The sequence below is a fragment of the Oncorhynchus mykiss genome, chromosome 21, assembly GCF_013265735.2.
Source record: "Oncorhynchus mykiss isolate Arlee chromosome 21, USDA_OmykA_1.1, whole genome shotgun sequence".
Classification (NCBI taxonomy): Eukaryota; Metazoa; Chordata; class Actinopteri; order Salmoniformes; family Salmonidae; genus Oncorhynchus; species Oncorhynchus mykiss.
The window spans coordinates 59,419,162-59,440,776 of NC_048585.1; the positions used below are offsets into that span (position 1 = coordinate 59,419,162).

The 21,615-nt window shown below is 40.7% G+C and overlaps 1 protein-coding gene across 2 annotated transcripts in view; it reads right to left on the reverse strand.

The window, feature by feature from the left end:
- LOC110500772 (RNA-binding protein with multiple splicing) overlaps nucleotides 1–21,383 on the reverse strand; it is a 65,149-nt gene extending 43,766 nt beyond the window's left edge. The window contains exon 1 of one of the 2 annotated variants that reach the window (XM_036958298.1): nucleotides 20,942–21,383. In XM_036958298.1, coding sequence (XP_036814193.1) covers nucleotides 20,942–21,001 — 60 coding nt within the window. In that variant the 5' untranslated portion in view covers nucleotides 21,002–21,383. The remainder of the gene's footprint in view (nucleotides 1–20,941) is intronic. The other variant, XM_036958297.1, reaches the window with a different exon arrangement.
- Nucleotides 21,384–21,615: the final 232 nt, after the last annotated feature.

Consider the following 21,615-nt stretch of genomic DNA (forward strand, 5'->3'; position numbering starts at 1 on the left):
AATGGTCTGATGAGCTCAGTAATTCAGTAACTTACGTTACAAGCATGTGAAATACACTTGAAGCCAAGGTAAAAAAAAAAAAAAAAAACTTTTAAATATAATACACACAACCGATATAAGCATCACTTAACTCCATCACCCCTCCCTCCCTCCACAACGCACACTTTCCTTTGTAAGCATACTACGTTTCTCTATGTAATCTACGGCCCACTGAGTTTTATGGCCGTCCTCCCCTGGCAGTTTCTACCTTCTGTTTTAGCGTTTGAACTTTTCAACTTGGGAGATGTGAGCAAGAGGAGAACGTGCTGCATTATGACGTATGTGTCCAATTAGAATGACGTGAAGAATTCTGATCCAGGTTTTTCTCTAGCAAGAGTGTGTGAAGGACCTTGTGAAGACTTACAGAAAACGTTTGACGTCTGTTATATACCCTTTGTTGGCAATGACAAAGTGTTGAGATTAACTTTTGTTTTTGTTGACCAAATACTTATTTTCCACCATAATTTGCAAATAAATTCATTAACAATCCTACAATGTGATTTTCTGGATTTTTTTCCCTCGTTTTGTCTGTCATAGTTGAAGTGTACCTATGATGAAAATTACAGGCCTCTTGCACAATTGGTGGCTGACTAAATACTTTTTTGCCCCACTGACTATGTCAGATTAGAATGACATGAAGAATTCTGATCCTGGTTTTTCTCTAGCAAGAGGTTGAACTGTGAAGAAGAAGAAAAAAAACACAACGTGAGAATGATGAGGCTTCTTTCTCGTACAGTGATGCTCTGGGAATTGATAGGCTCAAAGATAGGTTCAGGAACGGGATTGGTTACAGCACACAGGAAGTAAAACGGCGGGGCAAAACTGGTCGCAATGACGTCACGGTATTTTTTTTAGTAACCAGAAAAATACATTGTCGTCATGAAAAATACGTATTTAACCTGGTTGTAACAGAGATTTTGTCATTTGTTACATGACCTCTCGTTAAACAGAAAACCACTTTACAACCAGGAAGTGATGTCACTAAAACAGATTTAGGGGTGGCCTGAGTGTAGACTCTATTTGATGCTATGATAGTATTCAACACATAGAACAAGGAGGGTTATGGTAAAGCTTAGCAGGGATAGGATATCTATGATCTAAAAACTATTGTTCACTGTGCAGTGAATTGAAAACCAGTGCTCTTCATTTGTACAATGGTGCATGAACATGAAGAATTGTGTCCCGACAAGGGGAAGAATAGGAGGTTTTTATTTTATTTTTATTTCACCTTTATTCAACCAGGTAGGCTAGTTGAGAACACCTTTATTCAACCAGGTAGGCTAGTTGAGAACACCTTTATTTAACCAGGTAGGCTAGTTGAGAACACCTTTATTTAACCAGGTAGGTCAGTTGAGAACACCTTTATTTAACCAGGTAGGCTAGTTGAGAACACCTTTATTTAACCAGGTAGGCTAGTTGAGAACACCTTTATTTAACCAGGTAGGCTAGTTGAGAACACCTTTATTTAACCAGGTAGGCTAGTTGAGAACACCTTTATTTAACCAGGTAGGTCAGTTGAGAACACCTTTATTCAACCAGGTAGGCTAGTTGAGAACAAGTTCTCATTTACAACTGCGACCTGGCAGTATATTCAACTAGCAAAGTAAAATGTTAGTTTTTTTGTGTATTTTTTTTTTGTGTATTTTTTTGGCATACACATTTAGTCCAGTGTCAACAAATGTGCAAATTAACCTTTATTTAACTAGGCAAGTCAGTTAAAGAACAAATTCCTATTTACAATGACGGCCTACTTCTACCAGGCCTCATGCGAATGCTTACTATGTATACGACATCATTGACATCCCCGATGAATTTGCTAGAAAAGATAACTTTCCAAATTAAAAAAAATAATTTTATTTTTAAAAAAATGTGCAACCGCCGGACGCATTTACTAAGACTACCACATGCCACATTAATGTCAGCTTTGGGGGCCGAATTCGGCACGCAGGCCTTTAGTTTAAGACCGCGTATTCGAAGTTAAAGCTGTCTAAGTAGATCTGAATTTAGCCATGTAGAAATTCAGAGGAGTGTGGATTTCACAACTCACCATTTAGCACAACAGGAACTGAACAGATGTAGCGGTAAAACAGCCATCCAGAGCAACGTGAAACCCCCAAGCCCATGCCAAAACTGCACCGAAACAAACAGAGAAGCCTAGCAACTCCAGAGCTGGCAAGCCGAACCGCCAGCTGGCTAATTCAACCTCGATGACTTTCTCACCTTAGCTTTTATCTTATTCTGAGTCAAGCCAACTCTACAGATCTGTCACTGGTGTCTGTCAACGGCAGGTTGTGTGTCATAGCTGCACTAGAACATCAAGGCAGTTGCTGACAGCCAGTAAGGACTGTAAAACAATGAGTGAAAAAGTAGAAGAGTAAACAAAAAAAATGAAAAAAAAAATATATAAGGGTAGATGAGATCTGATTAAAAGTCTACTCAGGTGCCTAATTACTGCGGTGAGGCAAAACTGAGAGTTTGGCACATTTTCAAGACAATCCAAAAGTTCAGTTGAATTATTTGAACCTTTCATCTAACTGTTTCGGGGTGACAATTTATGGTCTTTTATCATGTGTTCATTCTCATCAACTGAGAAAGGTTACTGAACTGTCCTGCTGGGGGTTTAAACCCTAACAACTCCATTATTAGGTTACTGACCTGTCCTGCTGTGGATTTAAACCCTAACAACTCCATTACTAGGTTATTGAACTCTCCTGCTGTGGGTTTAAACCCTAACAACTCCATTATTAGGTTACTGAACTGTCCTGCTGTGGGTTTAAACCATAACAACTCCATTACAAGGTTATTGAACTCTCCTGCTGTGGGTTTAAACCCTAACAACTCCATTATTAAGTTACTGAACTATCTTGCTGTGGGTTTAAACCCTAACAACTCCATTACTAGGTTATTGAACTCTCCTGCTGTGGGTTTAAACCCTAACACCTCCATTATTAGGTTACTGAACTATCCTGCTGTGGGTTTAAACCCTAACAACTCCATTATTAGGTTACTGACCTGTCTTGCTGTTGGTTTAAACCCTAACAACCCCCTTACTAGATTACTGAACTATCTTGCTGTGGGTTTAAACCCTAACAACTCCATTATTAGGTTACTGACCTGTCTTGCTGTTGGTTTAAACCCTAACAACCCCCTTACTAGATTACTCAACTGTCCTGCTGTGGGTTTAAACCCTAACAACTCCATTAGTAGGTTACTGAACTGCCCTGCTGTGGGTTTAATTCCTAACAACTCCATTATTAGGTTACTGACCTGTCTTGCTGTTGGTTTAAACCCTAACAACCCCCTTACTAGATTACTGAACTATCTTGCTGTGGGTTTAAACCCTAACAACTCCATTACTAGGTTACTGAACTGTCCTACTGTGGGTTTAAACCCTAACAACTCCATTACTAGGTTACTGAACTGTCACGCTGTGGGTTAAAACCCTAACAACTCCATTATTAGGTTACTGAACTGTCGTGCTGTGGCCTTAATCCCTAACAACTCCAACACTAGATTACTGAACTGTCCTGCTGTGGGTTTAAACCCTAACAACTCCATTACTAGGTTACTGAACTGTCACGCTGTGGGTTAAAACCCTAACAACTCCATTATTAGGTTACTGAACTGTTGTGCTGTGGCCTTAATCCCTAACAACTCCATTACTAGGTTACTGAACTGTCGTGCTGTGGCCTTAATCCCTAACAACTCCATTACTAGGTTACTGAACTGTCCTGCTGTGGGTTAAAACCCTAACAACTCCATTATTAGGTTACTGAACTGTCGTGCTGTGGCCTTAATCCCTAACAACTCCATTACTAGGTTACTGAACTGTCACGCTGTGGGTTAAAACCCTAACAACTCCATTACTAGGTTACTGAACTGTCCTGCTGTGGGTTTAAACCCTAACAACTCCATTAGTAAGTTACTGAACTGTCACGCTGTGGGTTAAAACCCTAACAACTCCATTACTAGGTTACTGAACTGTCCTGCTGTGGCCTTAATCCCTAACAACTCCATTACTAGGTTACTGAACTGTCCTGCTGTGGCCTTAATCCCTAACAACTCCATTACTAGGTTACTGAACTGTCCTGCTGTGGGTTTAAACCCTAACAACTCCATTACTAGGTTACTGAACTGTCTTGCTGTGGGTTTAATTCCTAACAACTCCATTACTAGGTTACTGAACTGTCCTGCTGTGGCCTTAATCCCTAACAACTCCATTACTAGGTTACTGAACTGTCACACTGTGGGTTAAAACCCTAACAACTCAATTACTAGGTTACTGAACTGTCCTGCTGTGGCCTTAATCCCTAACAACTCCATTACTAGGTTACTGAACTGTCCTGCTGTGGGTTTAAACCCTAACAACCCCCTTATTAGATTACTGAACTGTCCTGCTGTGGGTTTAAACCCTAACAACTCAATTACTAGGTTACTGAACTGTCCTGCTGTGGCCTTAATCCCTAACAACTCAATTACTAGGTTACTGAACTGTCCTGCTGTGGGTTTAAACCCTAACAACCCCCTTATTAGATTACTGAACTGTCCTGCTGTGGGTTTAAACCTTAACAACTCCATTACTAGGTTACTGAACTGTCCTGCTGTGGGTTTAATTCCTAACAACTCCATTAGTAGGTTACTGAACTGTCACGCTGTGGGTTTAAACCTTAACAACTCCATTACTAGGTTACTGAACTGTCCTGCTGTGGGTTTAATTCCTAACAACTCCATTAGTAGGTTACTGAACTGTCCTGCTGTGGGTTAAAACCCTAACAACTCAATTACTAGGTTACTGAACTGTCCTGCTGTGGGTTTAAACCTTAACAACTCCATTACTAGGTTACTGAACTGTCCTGCTGTGGGTTTAATTCCTAACAACTCCATTAGTAGGTTACTGAACTGTCACGCTGTGGGTTAAAACCCTAACAACTCCATTACTAGGTTACTGAACTGTCCTGCTGTGGCCTTAATCCCTAACCAGTCTATTATGAGGCTACTGAAACACTCTGGACGTGTCAAGACGAGGACTCCCAACATTGAGTCCACTATACAGTCAGAACAATTGGACATTCCTAACTGAGTTGGACCATGCTCTACTGCACTGAGTTATTAGTATGACGTTAGTTATTGTGTTACATGATATATGCTGGAACGCGTGTGGTTTTGTGGTACGTGCACTGTCAGATGTCAGATGATGGTCAAATGTGTTAACAGTTCTCCACACACATCTGCTATCGACTAGTTATATATATATATATATTTTTTTTTTTCTTCTCCCAGACTACCATGAAAAGACATGGGTGTAGACAGGTGTCCTACTGTTTCCAGTGAGGTGAGATATTACACTTTTACTATGCAGTAAACTGATTAGAAGCCTATAGCTGCACTCAACCAGACTCAGTGGTTCTGGAGAATACAATTAAATATGATGAAAGTATATGACATATGCAGTGTTTTTTTACATTTTTTATAGCAATATCAAATCATTTCTGGGTAGCAAGTAAGTACCCTACTGTAATAGTTTTCCATTCAAATTTTTAGCAAAACACTTATTTCTCAAGCAAAATGTTGCGAGGACTGTCTGGGAGTGGTCTGAGTGAGGGAAGGGAAAAGTGAATAGTAGCTGTTTTAGGCAGAGAGGTTTGGAACTCTCTTTCTTAGTAGTCTATTAACCAATTTACCGTCTAGTGATGTCACCAGGCAAACCCAAACTCCCGCCAATGCAAACAGGCTGATTAGAAGGTCCTATGTAGATTGTATTTTTAACCCGCAAATATTTTTTTACATTTTAAATTTATTTAATGAGGCAAGTCAGTTAAGAATATTAAGTCAGTTAAGAAAAAACTATTATTTTCAATGACGGCCTAGGAACAGTGGGTTAACTGGTCTAGGAACAGTGGGTTAACTGGTCTAGGAATAGTGGGTTAACTGGTCTAGGAACAGTGGGTTAACTGGTCTAGGAACAGTGGGTTAACTGGTTTAGGAACAGTGGGTTAACTGGTCTAGGAACAGTGGGTTAACTGGTCTAGGAACAGTGGGTTAACTGGTCTAGGAACAGTGGGTTAACTGGTCTAGGAACAGTGGGTTAACTGGTCTAGGAACAGTGGGTTAACTGGTCTAGGAACAGTGGGTTAACTGGTCTAGGAACAGTGGGTTAACTGGTCTAGGAACAGTGGGTTAACTGGTCTAGGAACAGTGGGGTTAACTGGTCTAGGAACAGTGGGTTAACTGGTCTAGGAACAGTGGGGTTAACTGGTCTAGGAACAGTGGGTTAACTGGCCTAGGAACAGTGGGTTAACTGGTCTAGGAACAGTGGGTTAACTGGTCTAGGAACAGTGGGTTAACTGGTCTAGGAACAGTGGGTTAACTGGTCTAGGAACAGTGGGTTAACTGGTCTAGGAACAGTGGGTTAACTGGTCTAGGAACAGTGGGTTAACTGGTCTAGGAATAGTGGGTTAACTGGCCTAGGAAGAGTGGGTTAACTGGTCTAGGAAAAGTGAGTTAACTGGTCTAGGAACAGTGGGTTAACTGGCCTAGGAACAGTGGGTTAACTGCCTGTTCAGGGGCAGAAAAACAGATTTTTGACTTGTCAGCTCGGGGATTTGAACTTGCAACTTTCCGGTTACTAGTCCAATGCTCTAACCACTAGGCTACCCTATCATAAAACTGTATCATTTTTTTCACATGTATATATAGTGGTCATATTATCAGCTGCTGTACAATATGATACAATAACAAACAACAACAAAAAAAACAACTGAATTTTGACTGCACTGGGCATTGAATTGATTTAAGCCATGTTTTAGAACATTCTCCTGAGTCACTGTGAGTTTTCCACCTGCATTCCCATAGTGCTGAGGTGCCCTGTTTCTGGCTTGGAATCGTTGACCATTTATGGTGCTCTCATGCACACCAACCCGCTGAGCGTACTTCAATCAAAAACAGCAGACCCACCACCAGCCAGCTGAGAACTTCACAAAGTGCACACAGTGCCGTTACCTGGCAACAGTTAGCAAAGCTCGGTGCGCACCGGGGCCAAAAACATCAGATCCTATTAAGGCCACTGTTGCTGTGTGTCCCGCGGGAGGAATGCACCTCTAATCAGCCCTCTATGATGCCATTGCCTGTGAATGAAGTCATCACCTCAACTGCGATGGCCAAAGACAACTTTTGGGGGTCCCAGAGCCACCTAAAGACTCTAAAAATGGTATTGTGACTACTGGAACAAAGTCATCAACTCCAACTGTAGCTCAAACTGAGGAGATGTCAAACCATTTCCACCCTGACCATTTCCACCCTGATTCTAGAACAAAGTCATCAACTCCAACTGTAGCTCTAACTGAGGAGATGTCAAACCATTTCCACCCTGACCATTTCCACCCTGACTCTAGAACAAAGTCATCAACTACAACTGTAGCTCTAACTGAGGAGATGTCAAACCATTTCCACCCTGACCATTTCCACCCTGACTCTAGAACAAAGTCATCAACTACAACTGTAGCTCTAACTGAAGAGATGTCAAACCATTTCCACCCTGACCATTTCCACCCTGACTCTAGAACAAAGTCATCAACTACAACTGTAGCTCTAACTGAGGAGATGTCAAACCATTTCCACCCTGACCATTTCCACCCTGACTCTAGAACAAAGTCATCAACTACAACTGTAGCTCTAACTGAGGAGATGTCAAACCATTTCCACCCTGACCATTTCCACCCTGACTCTAGAACAAAGTCATCAACTACAACTGTAGCTCTAACTGAGGAGATGTCAAACCATTTCCACCCTGACCATTTCCACCCTGACTCTAGAACAAAGTCATCAACTACAACTGTAGCTCTAACTGAGGAGATGTCAAACCATTTCCACCCTGACCATTTCCACCCTGACTCTAGAACAAAGTCATCAACTACAACTGTAGCTCTAACTGAGGAGATGTCAAACCATTTCCAAAACAATGGCCATAAGTAACACTTTTCACACAAAATGAAGGCTGTTTTCAAAACAGTTTGAGTTTGTAGAAAGGGAAAGATATTTCTCACCCATTATAACGGTTATTAATTCATTAATAATAACTCATTTGTGAAGAGCAACTGATGAACAGAAAAATAAAGAACCATCTGTGCAGACTTAGATAAATACTTTTATTCTGAGTTAGAAACAATTTGGTATAATTATTAAATTATCTGTCTGCTCATAAAATTCATAGAATTATATCTATGTCACAATTGATTGTTTCATAAGCAATTATAATATTCATAAATCGATGATTTCTAATGTATGGAATGCGTCCTTTCTTCAAGTCAGAGATGCATGGCTTCAGATAGGTGTTCAGAGTCGAGTTCATGTGCTTTTTTTTGACCACCCGTTTCTGTTTAAAATGAGAGACATGACCTCGGAGTGTGAGTGGGATGAATATTATTTGTGTCGGAGCCAAGTTCCGTAGATAGAGGACTCAGGTGTGGTAGGTAGAGATCTGGCCCTGGAGTTTGGACTTGGCATTGTGAGGTCTGATTTGTGTGTGTGTATACATTTGTCCTATTTCTGAAATGCGCAAGTGTGTATTAATACACATGTGTGAATTAGAGAGATTTTTTTGTCACTGTTCACTGTTATTGTCAGTCTTTATGGTTAAGAGAAACTGAAGGCCTTCTAAGTGTCAAACGACCCAAAATGGATGAATCCATCTAAGGCTGTTGTTAATCCTGCATGAGTCAGGGTGAAAACAAAAGGTCAAGTTCCCCATTCAAGATCAGAGGTCATAGCAAGGTTAGTGTTTGGGTCATGGGTTAACTGAGAGGTCAAATACACTAAAACCAAGAAAGGCGTTTGAACCACCGATCACTGCCTCTCAAAGGTCTGTCAATGTTAAAACAAGTGACTGAAGCCAGAACACGTTAAAACAAAATATATTTTTGTTTTATTAAACAAATGATTGAAGCCAGAAAATGTTTAAACAAATGATTGAAGACAGAGCAAATAAAGAGCTGTCTTTAGGTGTTGTGTTCTCCTTGTCTTCCTCTCATTTAAACTGAACCCTGTCCTAAGCCTTTAGGTTTCTTCATTTCCTGTCAATCAACCGCCGTTCATCTTGAACCCAGAGACAGGGAGGGGGGAGGGTCTTACCACAGAGGGGCTGCGAGGGGTATTTTAACACGTCAACAGGAAGGATATTTTCACAGACTGTCAAGTAGATTGTCAGTTTTTGGGCTACATTTATAGCTGCCTCAGTATGCTAAATAGCTATTTCCTCTCCCTATACACTTCCTCCTCTCTGTGATAAGACCCTTCCCCCTCTCTGTGGTAAGACCCTTCCCCCTCTCTGTGATAAGACCCTTCCCCCTCTCTGTGATAAGACCCTCCCCCCTCTCTGTGGTAAGACCCTCCCCCCTCTCTGTGGTTAGACCCTCCCCCCTCTCTGTGATAAGACCCTCCCCCCTCTCTGTGGTAAGACCCTCCCCCCTCTCTGTGGTAAGACCCTCCCCCCTCTCTGTGGTAAGACCCTCCCCCCTTCTCTGTGATAAGACCCTCCCCCTCTCTGTGGTAAGACCCTCCCCCCTCTCTGTGATAAGACCCTCCCCCCTCTCTGTGATAAGACCCTCCCCCCTCTCTGTGGTAAGACCCTCCCCCCTCTCTGTTGTAAGACCCGTCCCCTCTCTGTGATAAGACCCTCCCCCTCTCTGTGGTAAGACCCTCCCCCCTCTCTGTGATAAGACCCTCCCCCCTCTCTGTGATAAGACCCTCCCCCCTCTCTGTGGTAAGACCCGTCCCCTCTCTGTGATAAGACCCTCCCCCCTCTCTGTGATAAGACCCTCCCCCTCTCTGTGATAAGACCCTCCCCCCTCTCTGTGATAAGACCCTCCCCCCTCTCTGTGGTAAGACCGTCAGGGTCATCTGTTAAACAGTCAGGGTCATCTGCTAAACGCTGAGGGTCATCTGCTAAACGCTGAGGGTCATCTCAGGGTCATCTGTTAAATGCTGAGGGTCATCTCAGGGTCATCTGCTAAATGCTGAGGGTCATCTGTTAAATGCTGAGGGTCATCTGCTAAACGCTGAGGGTCATCTGTTAAATGCTGAGGGTCATCTCAGGGTCATCTGTTAAATGCTGAGGGTCATCTCAGGGTCATCTGCTAAATGCTGAGAGTCATCTGTTAAACACTCAGGGTCATCTGTTAAACACTCAGGGTCATCTCAGGGTCATGCTTCACATTATGATATACGCCAATAGAGAGCTGGCCTGCTGGGATATGGGGAGGGATGGGTTATAGAGAAAATGGAGAGAGAGGAAGGAGGGGAGTTGGATCGAGAGAGAGAGACAAAGATGATTGTTGGTAGTTGAATGAGAGAGAGACTAAGATGATGGTTGGTAGTTGAATGAGAGAGATACAAAGATGATGGTTGGTAGTTGAATGAGAGAGAGACTAAGATGATGGTTGGTAGTTGAATGAGAGAGATACAAAGATGATGGTTGGTAGTTGAATGAGAGAGAGACTAAGGTGATGGTTGGTAGTTGAATGAGAAAGAGACTAAGATGATGGTTGGTAGATGAATGAGAGAGACGAAGATGATGGTTGGTAGTTGAATGAGAGAGAGACTAAGATGATGGTTGGTAGTTGAATGAGAGAGAGACTAAAGTGACGGTTGGTAGTTGAATGAGAGAGATACTAAGATGATGGTTGGTAGTTGAATGAGAGAGAGACTAAGGCGATGGTTGGTAGTTGAATGAGAGAGATACTAAGATGATGGTTGGTAGTTGAATGAGAGAGAGACTAAGATGATGGTTGGTAGTTGAATGAGAGAGATACTAAGATGATGGTTGGTAGTTGAATGAGAGAGAGACTAAGATGATGGTTGGTAGTTGAATGAGAGAGAGACTAAGATGATGGTTGGTAGTTGAATGAGAGAGAGAATAAGATGATGGTTGGTAGTTGAATGAGAGAGAGACTAAAGTGACGGTTGGTAGTTGAATGAGAGAGATACTAAGATGATGGTTGGTAGTTGAATGAGAGAGAGACTAAGATGATGGTTGGTAGTTGAATGAGAGAGACTAAAGTGATGGTTGGTAGTTGAATGAGAGAGAGACTAAGATGGTGGTTGGTGCCACTGAGTGTCATTATAACGCCAGTAGTTAGTGAGTGCATGAGTGAAAAAGGGATAGTGAGGGAGAGAAGGAGGGGGGGGGGGGGGGTGTTAAGATAGATGTGGTTAATTATAGTATGTGAGTGAGAGAGACTAAGTGCAGGTGACAGAATAAGCACATAGACACAGCATGACAAAACAAACCACAGCGCCAGATGTATTTCAGAAAGGCTGGCACGTCGTCCAACACTACTATCTGTCAATGATCACACAGCATCATGAGACATGAATGGACCTTAAAGTCAGCAATGAGGGGTTTTAAACCAAGATGATCAGTGTATTCACACAACGGCTGCTTCTTTTCTCCTTTCACTGGAGTATTCTCAAATGGTTTTGAAGACTTCTGTACAATTCTAAACACTTCTTTTTTCTTTTTTCTTCCTCCCAGCGTCACATTTCACAGTCGAACCAGCAGTTGTTGACACTAAGCCTTGTTGTGTTTTCAAATACCTCTTGTCACACAGCTGACAAATGTCCAAGATAAGATAACAATTCCCCTAGCGCTTTTATAAATAAACTCAACCCATCGGGTGGGGGGGGAAGGTAGTGTGTGTGTGTGTGTGTGTGTGTGTGTGTGTGTGCGCACCCTATCATAACCAGATTATGGCTCCAGTACCCCCCCCCCCCCTGATATGTTCCACGTCATAGTTTGTTAATGTATCTGTGTGCCCTTTTCACAAACAGAACCCCCCCCACCCACCACCACCACCACACACACACACACACACACACACACACAGACACACACACACACACACACACAGGGGACATCGTGGCTTCACTCATCTTCACTCATCTTCCTCCTTCCTCATTTTCCCGCTGCATAACTCCCTGCTAAGATGTCTCTGAAAAGGTCAACCTGGCCACATGACCTGCCATTTGAAGAGGACGTAGATAGCCAAAAACTGGCCTGCACAATTCAATTAGGCTCCAGGGAGGGATGGTTGCATCTGTTGGACTGTAGTTAAGTGCAATTCTCTGCCAAGCTCTTCAGGTTTATTGTAACTTCTTGACCAAACACAACAGATGTCCACATAAACCTATGGCTGGGCTCTGTTCTAACACGTAATCTCAGTGAGACTATCCTGTGTAAATAAAGTTTTAAATCAATAAATGAATAACAATAATATATTGTATACAATTGTAATGGCTAAGATCAAATAGGAATCGGTCACTTGATAAGCCTTCAAAAGACACAATGCAACATTAGCCTCAACAGTAACACTTTGTTGCAAATGAAATGCTTGTTTTAAAGTGAGGTCAGATTGCCAGGTTGAAGATGAGATGAGTGTGGATGTATTGAGGAATGTGGAGATATGGAGATGTGGCAGGGGGGTGGAGGTTGTGCAGGGGAGCATGAAGGTTAGAGGTGAAGGAGACATTTATCTAAAACTCCTACAGGAAATGTATGCAAATTCTTCCATTTCTTTGTTCTAGAGAAAGCATTGTCTCGCTTCACTTTTTTTTCCCCACACTCTGCTATTCATTGTGTTTTGAGAGCGTCTTGAATGGTAACCAGGACTGCTGGTCAATCCTGACCTCATATAATCCACAGTTACAATGATAATTTATTTCACATTGCCTACAGCAATGATCACCAGTACTGGTGGTTGGGAAGTGCTACAGTACGGGGTTCTAGTCAAGTACTGAAACACAAATTCAACTAATATATGAATCATTCAATAATGATTGTGTCATCAGCAGAATATCAACAGAATGTTGGCAGAATATCAACAGAATGTTGGCAGTATATCAACAGAATATTAACAGAATGTTGACAGAAAATCAACAGAATATTAACAGAATATCAACAGAATATCAACAGAATGTTGGCAGAATATCAACAGAATATGGACAGAAAATCAACAGAATATTAACAGAATATCAACAGAATATCAACAGAATGTTGGCAGAATATCAACAGAATATTAACAGAATGTTGACAGAATATCAACATAATTTCAACAGGATGTTGACAGAAAATCAACAGAATATTAACAGAATGTTGACAGAATATCAACAGAATATCAACAGAATGTTGACAGAATATCAACAGAATATCAACAGAATGTTGACAGAATATCAACAGAATGTTGGCAGAATATCAACAGAATGTCGGTAGAATATCAACAGAATATCAACAGAATGTTGACAGAATATCAACAGAATGTTGACAGAATATCAACAGAATGTTGACAGAATATCAACAGAATATCAACAGTTTACTATAATCCAGCACCAGTCAAGTCTCAAAGCGACCCTAGTTTACAGTGAACACGGTGTGTGTGTGTGTGTGTGTGTGTGTGTGTGTGTGTGTGTGTGTGTGTGTGTGTGTGTAAGAACAATGAAGCAGGTGTATACTGCACTGAATTGCACAGGTGATTGCTACTTCAACTGTTTTTGAGGAAGATGCCAGAATGGTAGTTGAACTTTGACGCTTTTACCATGATGATCTAGTGTTACTGTGTGGTGTTGTTGAACAGTAAACTGACACCCTATATTACTTGTTTTTGATGAGAGGACAGTGTTTTCCCAGCAAACCAAAATTGGTTCTGTGAATGTTCCCAGATTGTAGGAAACGTGTAAGATCTGTAATTTGAGCAACTTCCAAATGTAATGTGTCAGTCTAGGAATAAAATAACTCATACCTACTACACATACCGACTTTGCAAGCAGTGGTACCTATCCACCGGGCACACACTGGTTGAATCAATGAAATGATGTGGAAACAATGTGGAATAGATGTTACATTGACATCCGGTGCCCAGTGGGAATTTATTTAGAGATTAGTGAACAAGCAGGAAAAGCTGCCAGTCATTCACACTAGAGAGTATATTTCTTTGAAATTATTCAAATGTTTTTCAGCTCGAAGCAAAGTCTGTGTCTGTGTGTGTGTGTGTGTGTTTGTGTGTGTGTTTGTGTCTCTATTAGTTGATCTGTGTTTGAGTGTGTGGCCTGTATCTGTTGGTGCTGAGCGATTTAACCAAAATATCAACAAAAAAATTTTTTAATTAAATAAATAAAAAAAATTAAACCAGGAATTGACCGGCATCGGTTCAATTATTTATATTCCGTTTCGTTAATTTTTTTTCTGTGATGTCAATGCGCACATTGCACAGTGTCTCCAGAGATAAATCAAATCAAGCCCGAACTGTGCGATGTAGTAGGGAGTTGTAGTTTCAACAGGCCAATATTCTACATAGTTCGGCACAGAAAACGTGGCAATTAACTATAATGACCATAATCCATTGCATGCCTTCTTGTCCGTCTGTGTTCAATTATGCCTGCTATCTGAAAATACATTATCTAAATGATTGATAGTTGGTATTCAACAGTCATACAAGTATGCCTTATCTACTTTGAAGAACTACAAAAAACAGTGATTTTGTCAGTTCAGCTCTATGGAGATGAGATTACTATTTTAATTGAACCTTTACTTAACTAGGCACGTCAGTTAAGATCAAATTCTTATTTACAATGAAGGCCTACACCGGGCCAACCCCGGACGCTGTGCGCCGCCCTATGGGACTCCCAATCACAACTGGGTGTGATACAGCCTGGATTCTAACCAAGGACTGTAAAGACACTTCTTGCACTGAGATGCAGTACCTTAGACCGCGGTGCCACTCAGGAGCCCCGAATGCAATAATAAAGTCATCAAATAAAACTAATGTAATAAACAACTGAAATGTTTTATTAAAGTAAATGAATCTGAATAGTGGTTAATAAGTGATCAGCAGTAATGTACAGTCACCACCACCATGGGACTTTTATTACAGTCACTACCACCATGGGACTTTTATTACAGTCACCACCACCATGGGACTTTTATTACAGTCACTACCACCATGGGACTTTTATTACAGTCACCACCACCATGGGACTTTTATTACAGTCACTACCACCATGGGACTTTTATTACAGTTACTACCATCATGGGGACTTTTATTACAGTCACTACCATCATGGGGACTTTTATTACAGTCACTACCATCATGGGGACTTTTATTACAGTCACTACCATCATGGGGACTTTTATTACAGTCACTACCATCATGGGGACTTTTATTACAGTCACTACCATCATGGGGACTTTTATTACAGTCACCACCATCATGGGACTTTTATTACAGTCACTACCACCATGGGACTTTTATTACAGTTACTACCATCATGGGGACTTTTATTACAGTCACTACCATCATGGGGACTTTTATTACAGTCACTACCATCATGGGGACTTTCATTACAGTCACTACCACCATGGGACTTTTATTACAGTTACTACCATCATGGGGACTTTCATTACAGTCACTACCACCATGGGACTTTTATTACAGTTACTACCATCATGGGGACTTTCATTACAGTCACTACCACCATGGGACTTTTATTACAGTTACTACCATCATGGGGACTTTTATTACAGTCACTACCATCATGGGGACTTTTATTACAGTCACTACCATCATGGGGACTTTTATTACAGTCACTACCATCATGGGACTTTTATTACAGTTACTACCATCATGGGGACTTTTATTACAGTTACTACCATCATGGGGACTTTTATTACAGTCACTACCATCATGGGGACTTTTATTACAGTCACTACCATCATGGGACTTTTATTACAGTTACTACCATCATGGGGACTTTTATTACAGTTACTACCATCATGGGGACTTTTATTACAGTCACTACCATCATGGGACTTTTATTACAGTTACTACCATCATGGGGACTTTTATTACAGTTACTACCATCATGGGGACTTTTATTACAGTCACTACCATCATGGGGACTTTTATTACAGTCACTACCATCATGGGACTTTTATTACAGTTACTACCATCATGGGGACTTTTATTACAGTTACTACCATCATGGGGACTTTTATTACAGTCACCACCATCATGGGACTTTTATTACAGTCACTACCACCATGGGACTTTTATTACAGTTACTACCATCATGGGGACTTTTATTACAGTCACTACCATCATGGGGACTTTTATTACAGTCACTACCATCATGGGACTTTTATTACAGTCACTACCACCATGGGACTTTTATTACAGTTACTACCATCATGGGGACTTTTATTACAGTCACTACCATCATGGGGACTTTTATTACAGTCACTACCATCATGGGGACTTTTATTACAGTCACTACCATCATGGGGACTTTTATTACAGTCACTACCATCATGGGGACTTTTATTACAGTCACTACCATCATGGGGACTTTTATTACAGTCACTACCATCATGGGGACTTTTATTACAGTCACTACCATCATGGGACTTTTATTACAGTTACTACCATCATGGGGACTTTTATTACAGTTACTACCATCATGGGGACTTTTATTACAGTCACTACCATCATGGGGACTTTTATTACAGTCACTACCATCATGGGGACTTTTATTACAGTCACTACCATCATGGGACTTTTATTACAGTTACTACCATCATGGGGACTTTTATTACAGTTACTACCATCATGGGGACTTTTATTACAGTCACTACCATCATGGGGACTTTTATTACAGTCACTACCATCATGGGACTTTTATTACAGTTACTACCATCATGGGGACTTTTATTACAGTTACTACCATCATGGGGACTTTTATTACAGTCACCACCATCATGGGACTTTTATTACAGTCACTACCACCATGGGACTTTTATTACAGTTACTACCATCATGGGGACTTTTATTACAGTCACTACCATCATGGGGACTTTTATTACAGTCACTACCATCATGGGACTTTTATTACAGTCACTACCACCATGGGACTTTTATTACAGTTACTACCATCATGGGGACTTTTATTACAGTCACTACCATCATGGGGACTTTTATTACAGTCACTACCATCATGGGGACTTTTATTACAGTCACTACCATCATGGGGACTTTTATTACAGTCACTACCATCATGGGGACTTTTATTACAGTCACTACCATCATGGGGACTTTTATTACAGTCACTACCATCATGGGGACTTTTATTACAGTCACTACCATCATGGGACTTTTATTACAGTTACTACCATCATGGGGACTTTTATTACAGTTACTACCATCATGGGGACTTTTATTACAGTCACTACCATCATGGGGACTTTTATTACAGTCACTACCATCATGGGACTTTTATTACAGTTACTACCATCATGGGGACTTTTATTACAGTTACTACCATCATGGGGACTTTTATTACAGTCACTACCATCATGGGGACTTTTATTACAGTCACTACCATCATGGGACTTTTATTACAGTTACTACCATCATGGGGACTTTTATTACAGTTACTACCATCATGGGGACTTTTATTACAGTCACCACCATCATGGGACTTTTATTACAGTCACTACCACCATGGGACTTTTATTACAGTTACTACCATCATGGGGACTTTTATTACAGTCACTACCATCATGGGGACTTTTATTACAGTCACTACCATCATGGGACTTTTATTACAGTCACTACCATCATGGGGACTTTTATTACAGTCACTACCATCATGGGGACTTTTATTACAGTCACTACCATCATGGGGACTTTTATTACAGTCACTACCATCATGGGGACTTTTATTACAGTCACTACCATCATGGGGACTTTTATTACAGTCACTACCATCATGGGGACTTTTATTACAGTCACTACCATCACGGGGACTTTTATTACAGTCACTACCATCACGGGGACTTTTATTACAGTCACTACCATCATGGGGACTTTTATTACAGTCACTACCATCATGGGGACTTTTATTACAGTCACTACCATCATGGGGACTTTTATTACAGTCACTACCATCATGGGGACTTTTATTACAGTCACTACCATCATGGGGACTTTTATTACAGTCACTACCATCATGGGGACTTTTATTACAGTCACTACCATCATGGGGACTTTTATTACAGTCACTACCATCATGGGGACTTTTATTACAGTCACTACCATCATGGGGACTTTTATTACAGTCACCACCATCATGGGGACTTTTATTACAGTCACAACCATCACGGGGACTTTTATTACAGTCACAACCATCATGGGGACTTTTATTACAGTCACAACCATCATGGGGACTTTTATTACAGTCACTACCATCATGGGGACTTTTATTACAGTCACCACCATCATGGGGACTTTTATTACAGTCACAACCATCATGGGGACTTTTATTACAGTCACTACCATCATGGGGACTTTTATTACAGTCACTACCATCACGGGGACTTTTATTACAGTCACAACCATCATGGGGACTTTTATTACAGTCACTACCATCATGGGGACTTTTATTACAGTCACTACCATCACGGGGACTTTTATTACAGTCACAACCATCATGGGGACTTTTATTACAGTCACAACCATCATGGGGACTTTTATTACAGTCACTACCATCATGGGGACTTTTATTACAGTCACTACCATCATGGGGACTTTTATTACAGTCACTACCATCATGGGGACTTTTATTACAGTCACTACCATCATGGGACTTTTATTACAGTCACAACCATCATGGGGACTTTTATTACAGTCACAACCATCATGGGGACTTTTATTACAGTCACTACCATCATGGGGACTTTTATTACAGTCACTACCATCATGGGGACTTGTATTACAGTCACTACCATCATGGGGACTTTTATTACAGTCACTACCATCATGGGGACTTTTATTACAGTCACTACCATCATGGGGACTTTTATTACAGTCACTACCATCACGGGGACTTTTATTACAGTCACTACCATCATGGGGACTTGTATTACAGTCACTACCATCATGGGGACTTTTATTACAGTCACTACCATCATGGGGACTTGTATTACAGTCACTACCATCATGGGGACTTTTATTCATTGTTTTATTCTGTGTTGTTACAGAATTCAACCCATAATGCATAGCGCATTTAATGTTTTTAAAAATTTTTTTTATCTCAACCAAAATCGAAAAACCCTGATTATTTAGAAAAATAATCTAACTGAAACAGAAACAACCTTAAAAAAGCAATAATCAAATCACTCTATTATCTGCGTGTTAGTGTGTGCACGCTTGCATGTGTGCTGGATTGTACAATGTTTTCTTCAAATGAGGAACAACCATTTACAAATATTAGGACATATATCATCTCACAAAATACGAAGTGTCACTGTCTAACTAGAAGTCAATATACATAAGTAAATATTAGGCTTTGGGTGGTCTGGAAAGCTTCCAAACATCTCCATGGCCAAGCCCATTAAACTCTCCTGTGCTCTTTAATGCAGTCTGTATAAACTCTCGCTCCAAGCTTTGCTTTATATTGTACAAGTAGTAGAAGGAGGCCTCAGCTGGAGCAGTGATCCACTATCTTACTTTTTGTGAGAACTTTCATGAGAGCAACGACAAAAAAATTAGAAGATGCAAAGTTCAAATACTTGATGAAGGGTTCATTTAGAGTGTTATTTATACAAGGCCTTGGGTGCTGTTGTAATCATTGACGTGAAAAGAAGTCTTTAAAAGTAGTCACTCGTAACATTTTCCCAGATTGACTTGAACTAAACTGTTACATTTATGATGGGAGTGGAGGGGGGGGGGGGGGGGGAGCAAAAAAAGGACCAAAGTGTCAGTGACACGTGCTGCAGGTATGTAAGGTTTATAGTCAAACACTTACCTTCAGGACTTTATTGGAAAACTTTATTGGAACATTGCAGTAAACCAAAGAGAGAGACACATAATACCTTTCCTCTATGTCTTTCCCCCTATCACATATGTGTGATGCAAACTGGATTGCACCCATAGCGGTCTAAACACAAGGCTGTTCATATATCAGGTCGCATCAAGTTGGACTGTTTTGCCTATTCAGACATATGTGACTAATACTTAGGCCGTAATGAAATTCTTTCAAGATAAATAACTCATTTAATCTGATATATGTTTCTTATATCACTTGGCTGGGTAGACTGCGGGCATATTGCAATAACACATCTGTCATCTAGAAAGCCGTCATTTTCACTGCCAAAATAAATGACTCCATGAAAATGATACCGCTACAAACATATTTAGATAGCAAGATGTATTTAGGACATTTGATACAATATTGCTGAACGGAGCTCATATTATTTTAAGAGAGAAGAAAACAACTGTCAAGTTAGTGAGATATAACTTTACCAGCGTACATTCACGTGTTTAGATTATGGATACCAGAGACAATGGCATTCAGAGATATATCTTTTTTTTTTTTAGCTCTGGATACTTTTCTGTGCTTATGCGGTATGAAGGCATATTGCCTGCATGTTGCAACAGCAGTGTTTGAAGATGATCTGAAGATCAGCTGACAGCCAATACGCTTACTTAGAAAGAACATATCTACCCCTACACAAATTGTCCCTATCAAGTAAATCCTACATTACTCAATCTGTCTCACATATTCATCAACAACATGATGTTGGACTTTTTTTCTTCTTCAAAACTAATTCAGCAAAGTTTTAATTTGTGGTCAAAAGTTAACAGATGAGCATCACTAGTATTCATATCTCATTGTCTTCTGTCATTGAGAATAACCACAAGTGAAACATCATGAACGAATAGGTTTACACATGCATCACATGTCAATCAACTATTTGAATGTTCTTATGTATCGAATAACTAATACATAAATAAATCCCCTTAGAATGAAGATGCGCTAGTCAGACAACGTGACAAACCGAAAGGATATTAGACCGTCATACCTCCTCTTCATGACTGGTGAATTCAGTCGATTCGTTCTCTTTCTCAGTATTGTTATTCATTCTGAGACAGTTATCTCTTTATCTTGGACCGCCTTTTGTTTGGTTCTATCCTTCTCCGGAGAAAACAGAAGAACAAGCCGTGTGCCGACCGCTGTCCTGTGTAAGCTATTGTACCTCTAGCTTTTTCCTAGTTTCCCGGCATTAATAAAATAAGTCAATGTTAAAAGTCAACTGACAGATAAACTGATAGATATTGAAATGGTTCTGGATATAGATCTAGATAACCCGTTAACACGAAGACATATTCCTCATTAGAATGCAATATTCCCAGGAAATCTTTCCAGAACCACTGCGCGCCCCGAGGAGTGAGATGAAAATAACTATTCATTTAACTGCACTACGGCAAGGCAGACCTTGACGAGGAAAGTTCTCCCATCTCCTTCAAAGAGGGAGGGGGGGCTGGGATGGGGCGTGGGATAGGGAGTGTGATGCGCCGTTTCTCCGAGCTTATGAATGTTTTATAAGGTGTCATACTAGGAAGGCAACAAAGGAACACTTATTTGAGCCTCGAGCGCAATCTACGCGTTTATCGAACGTTTTAGATTCTCACGCGTGTTTCAGGTGACCCAACATGTTTTCGAAACGAGGATACAGCTTAGCTATTCACGTGCTTT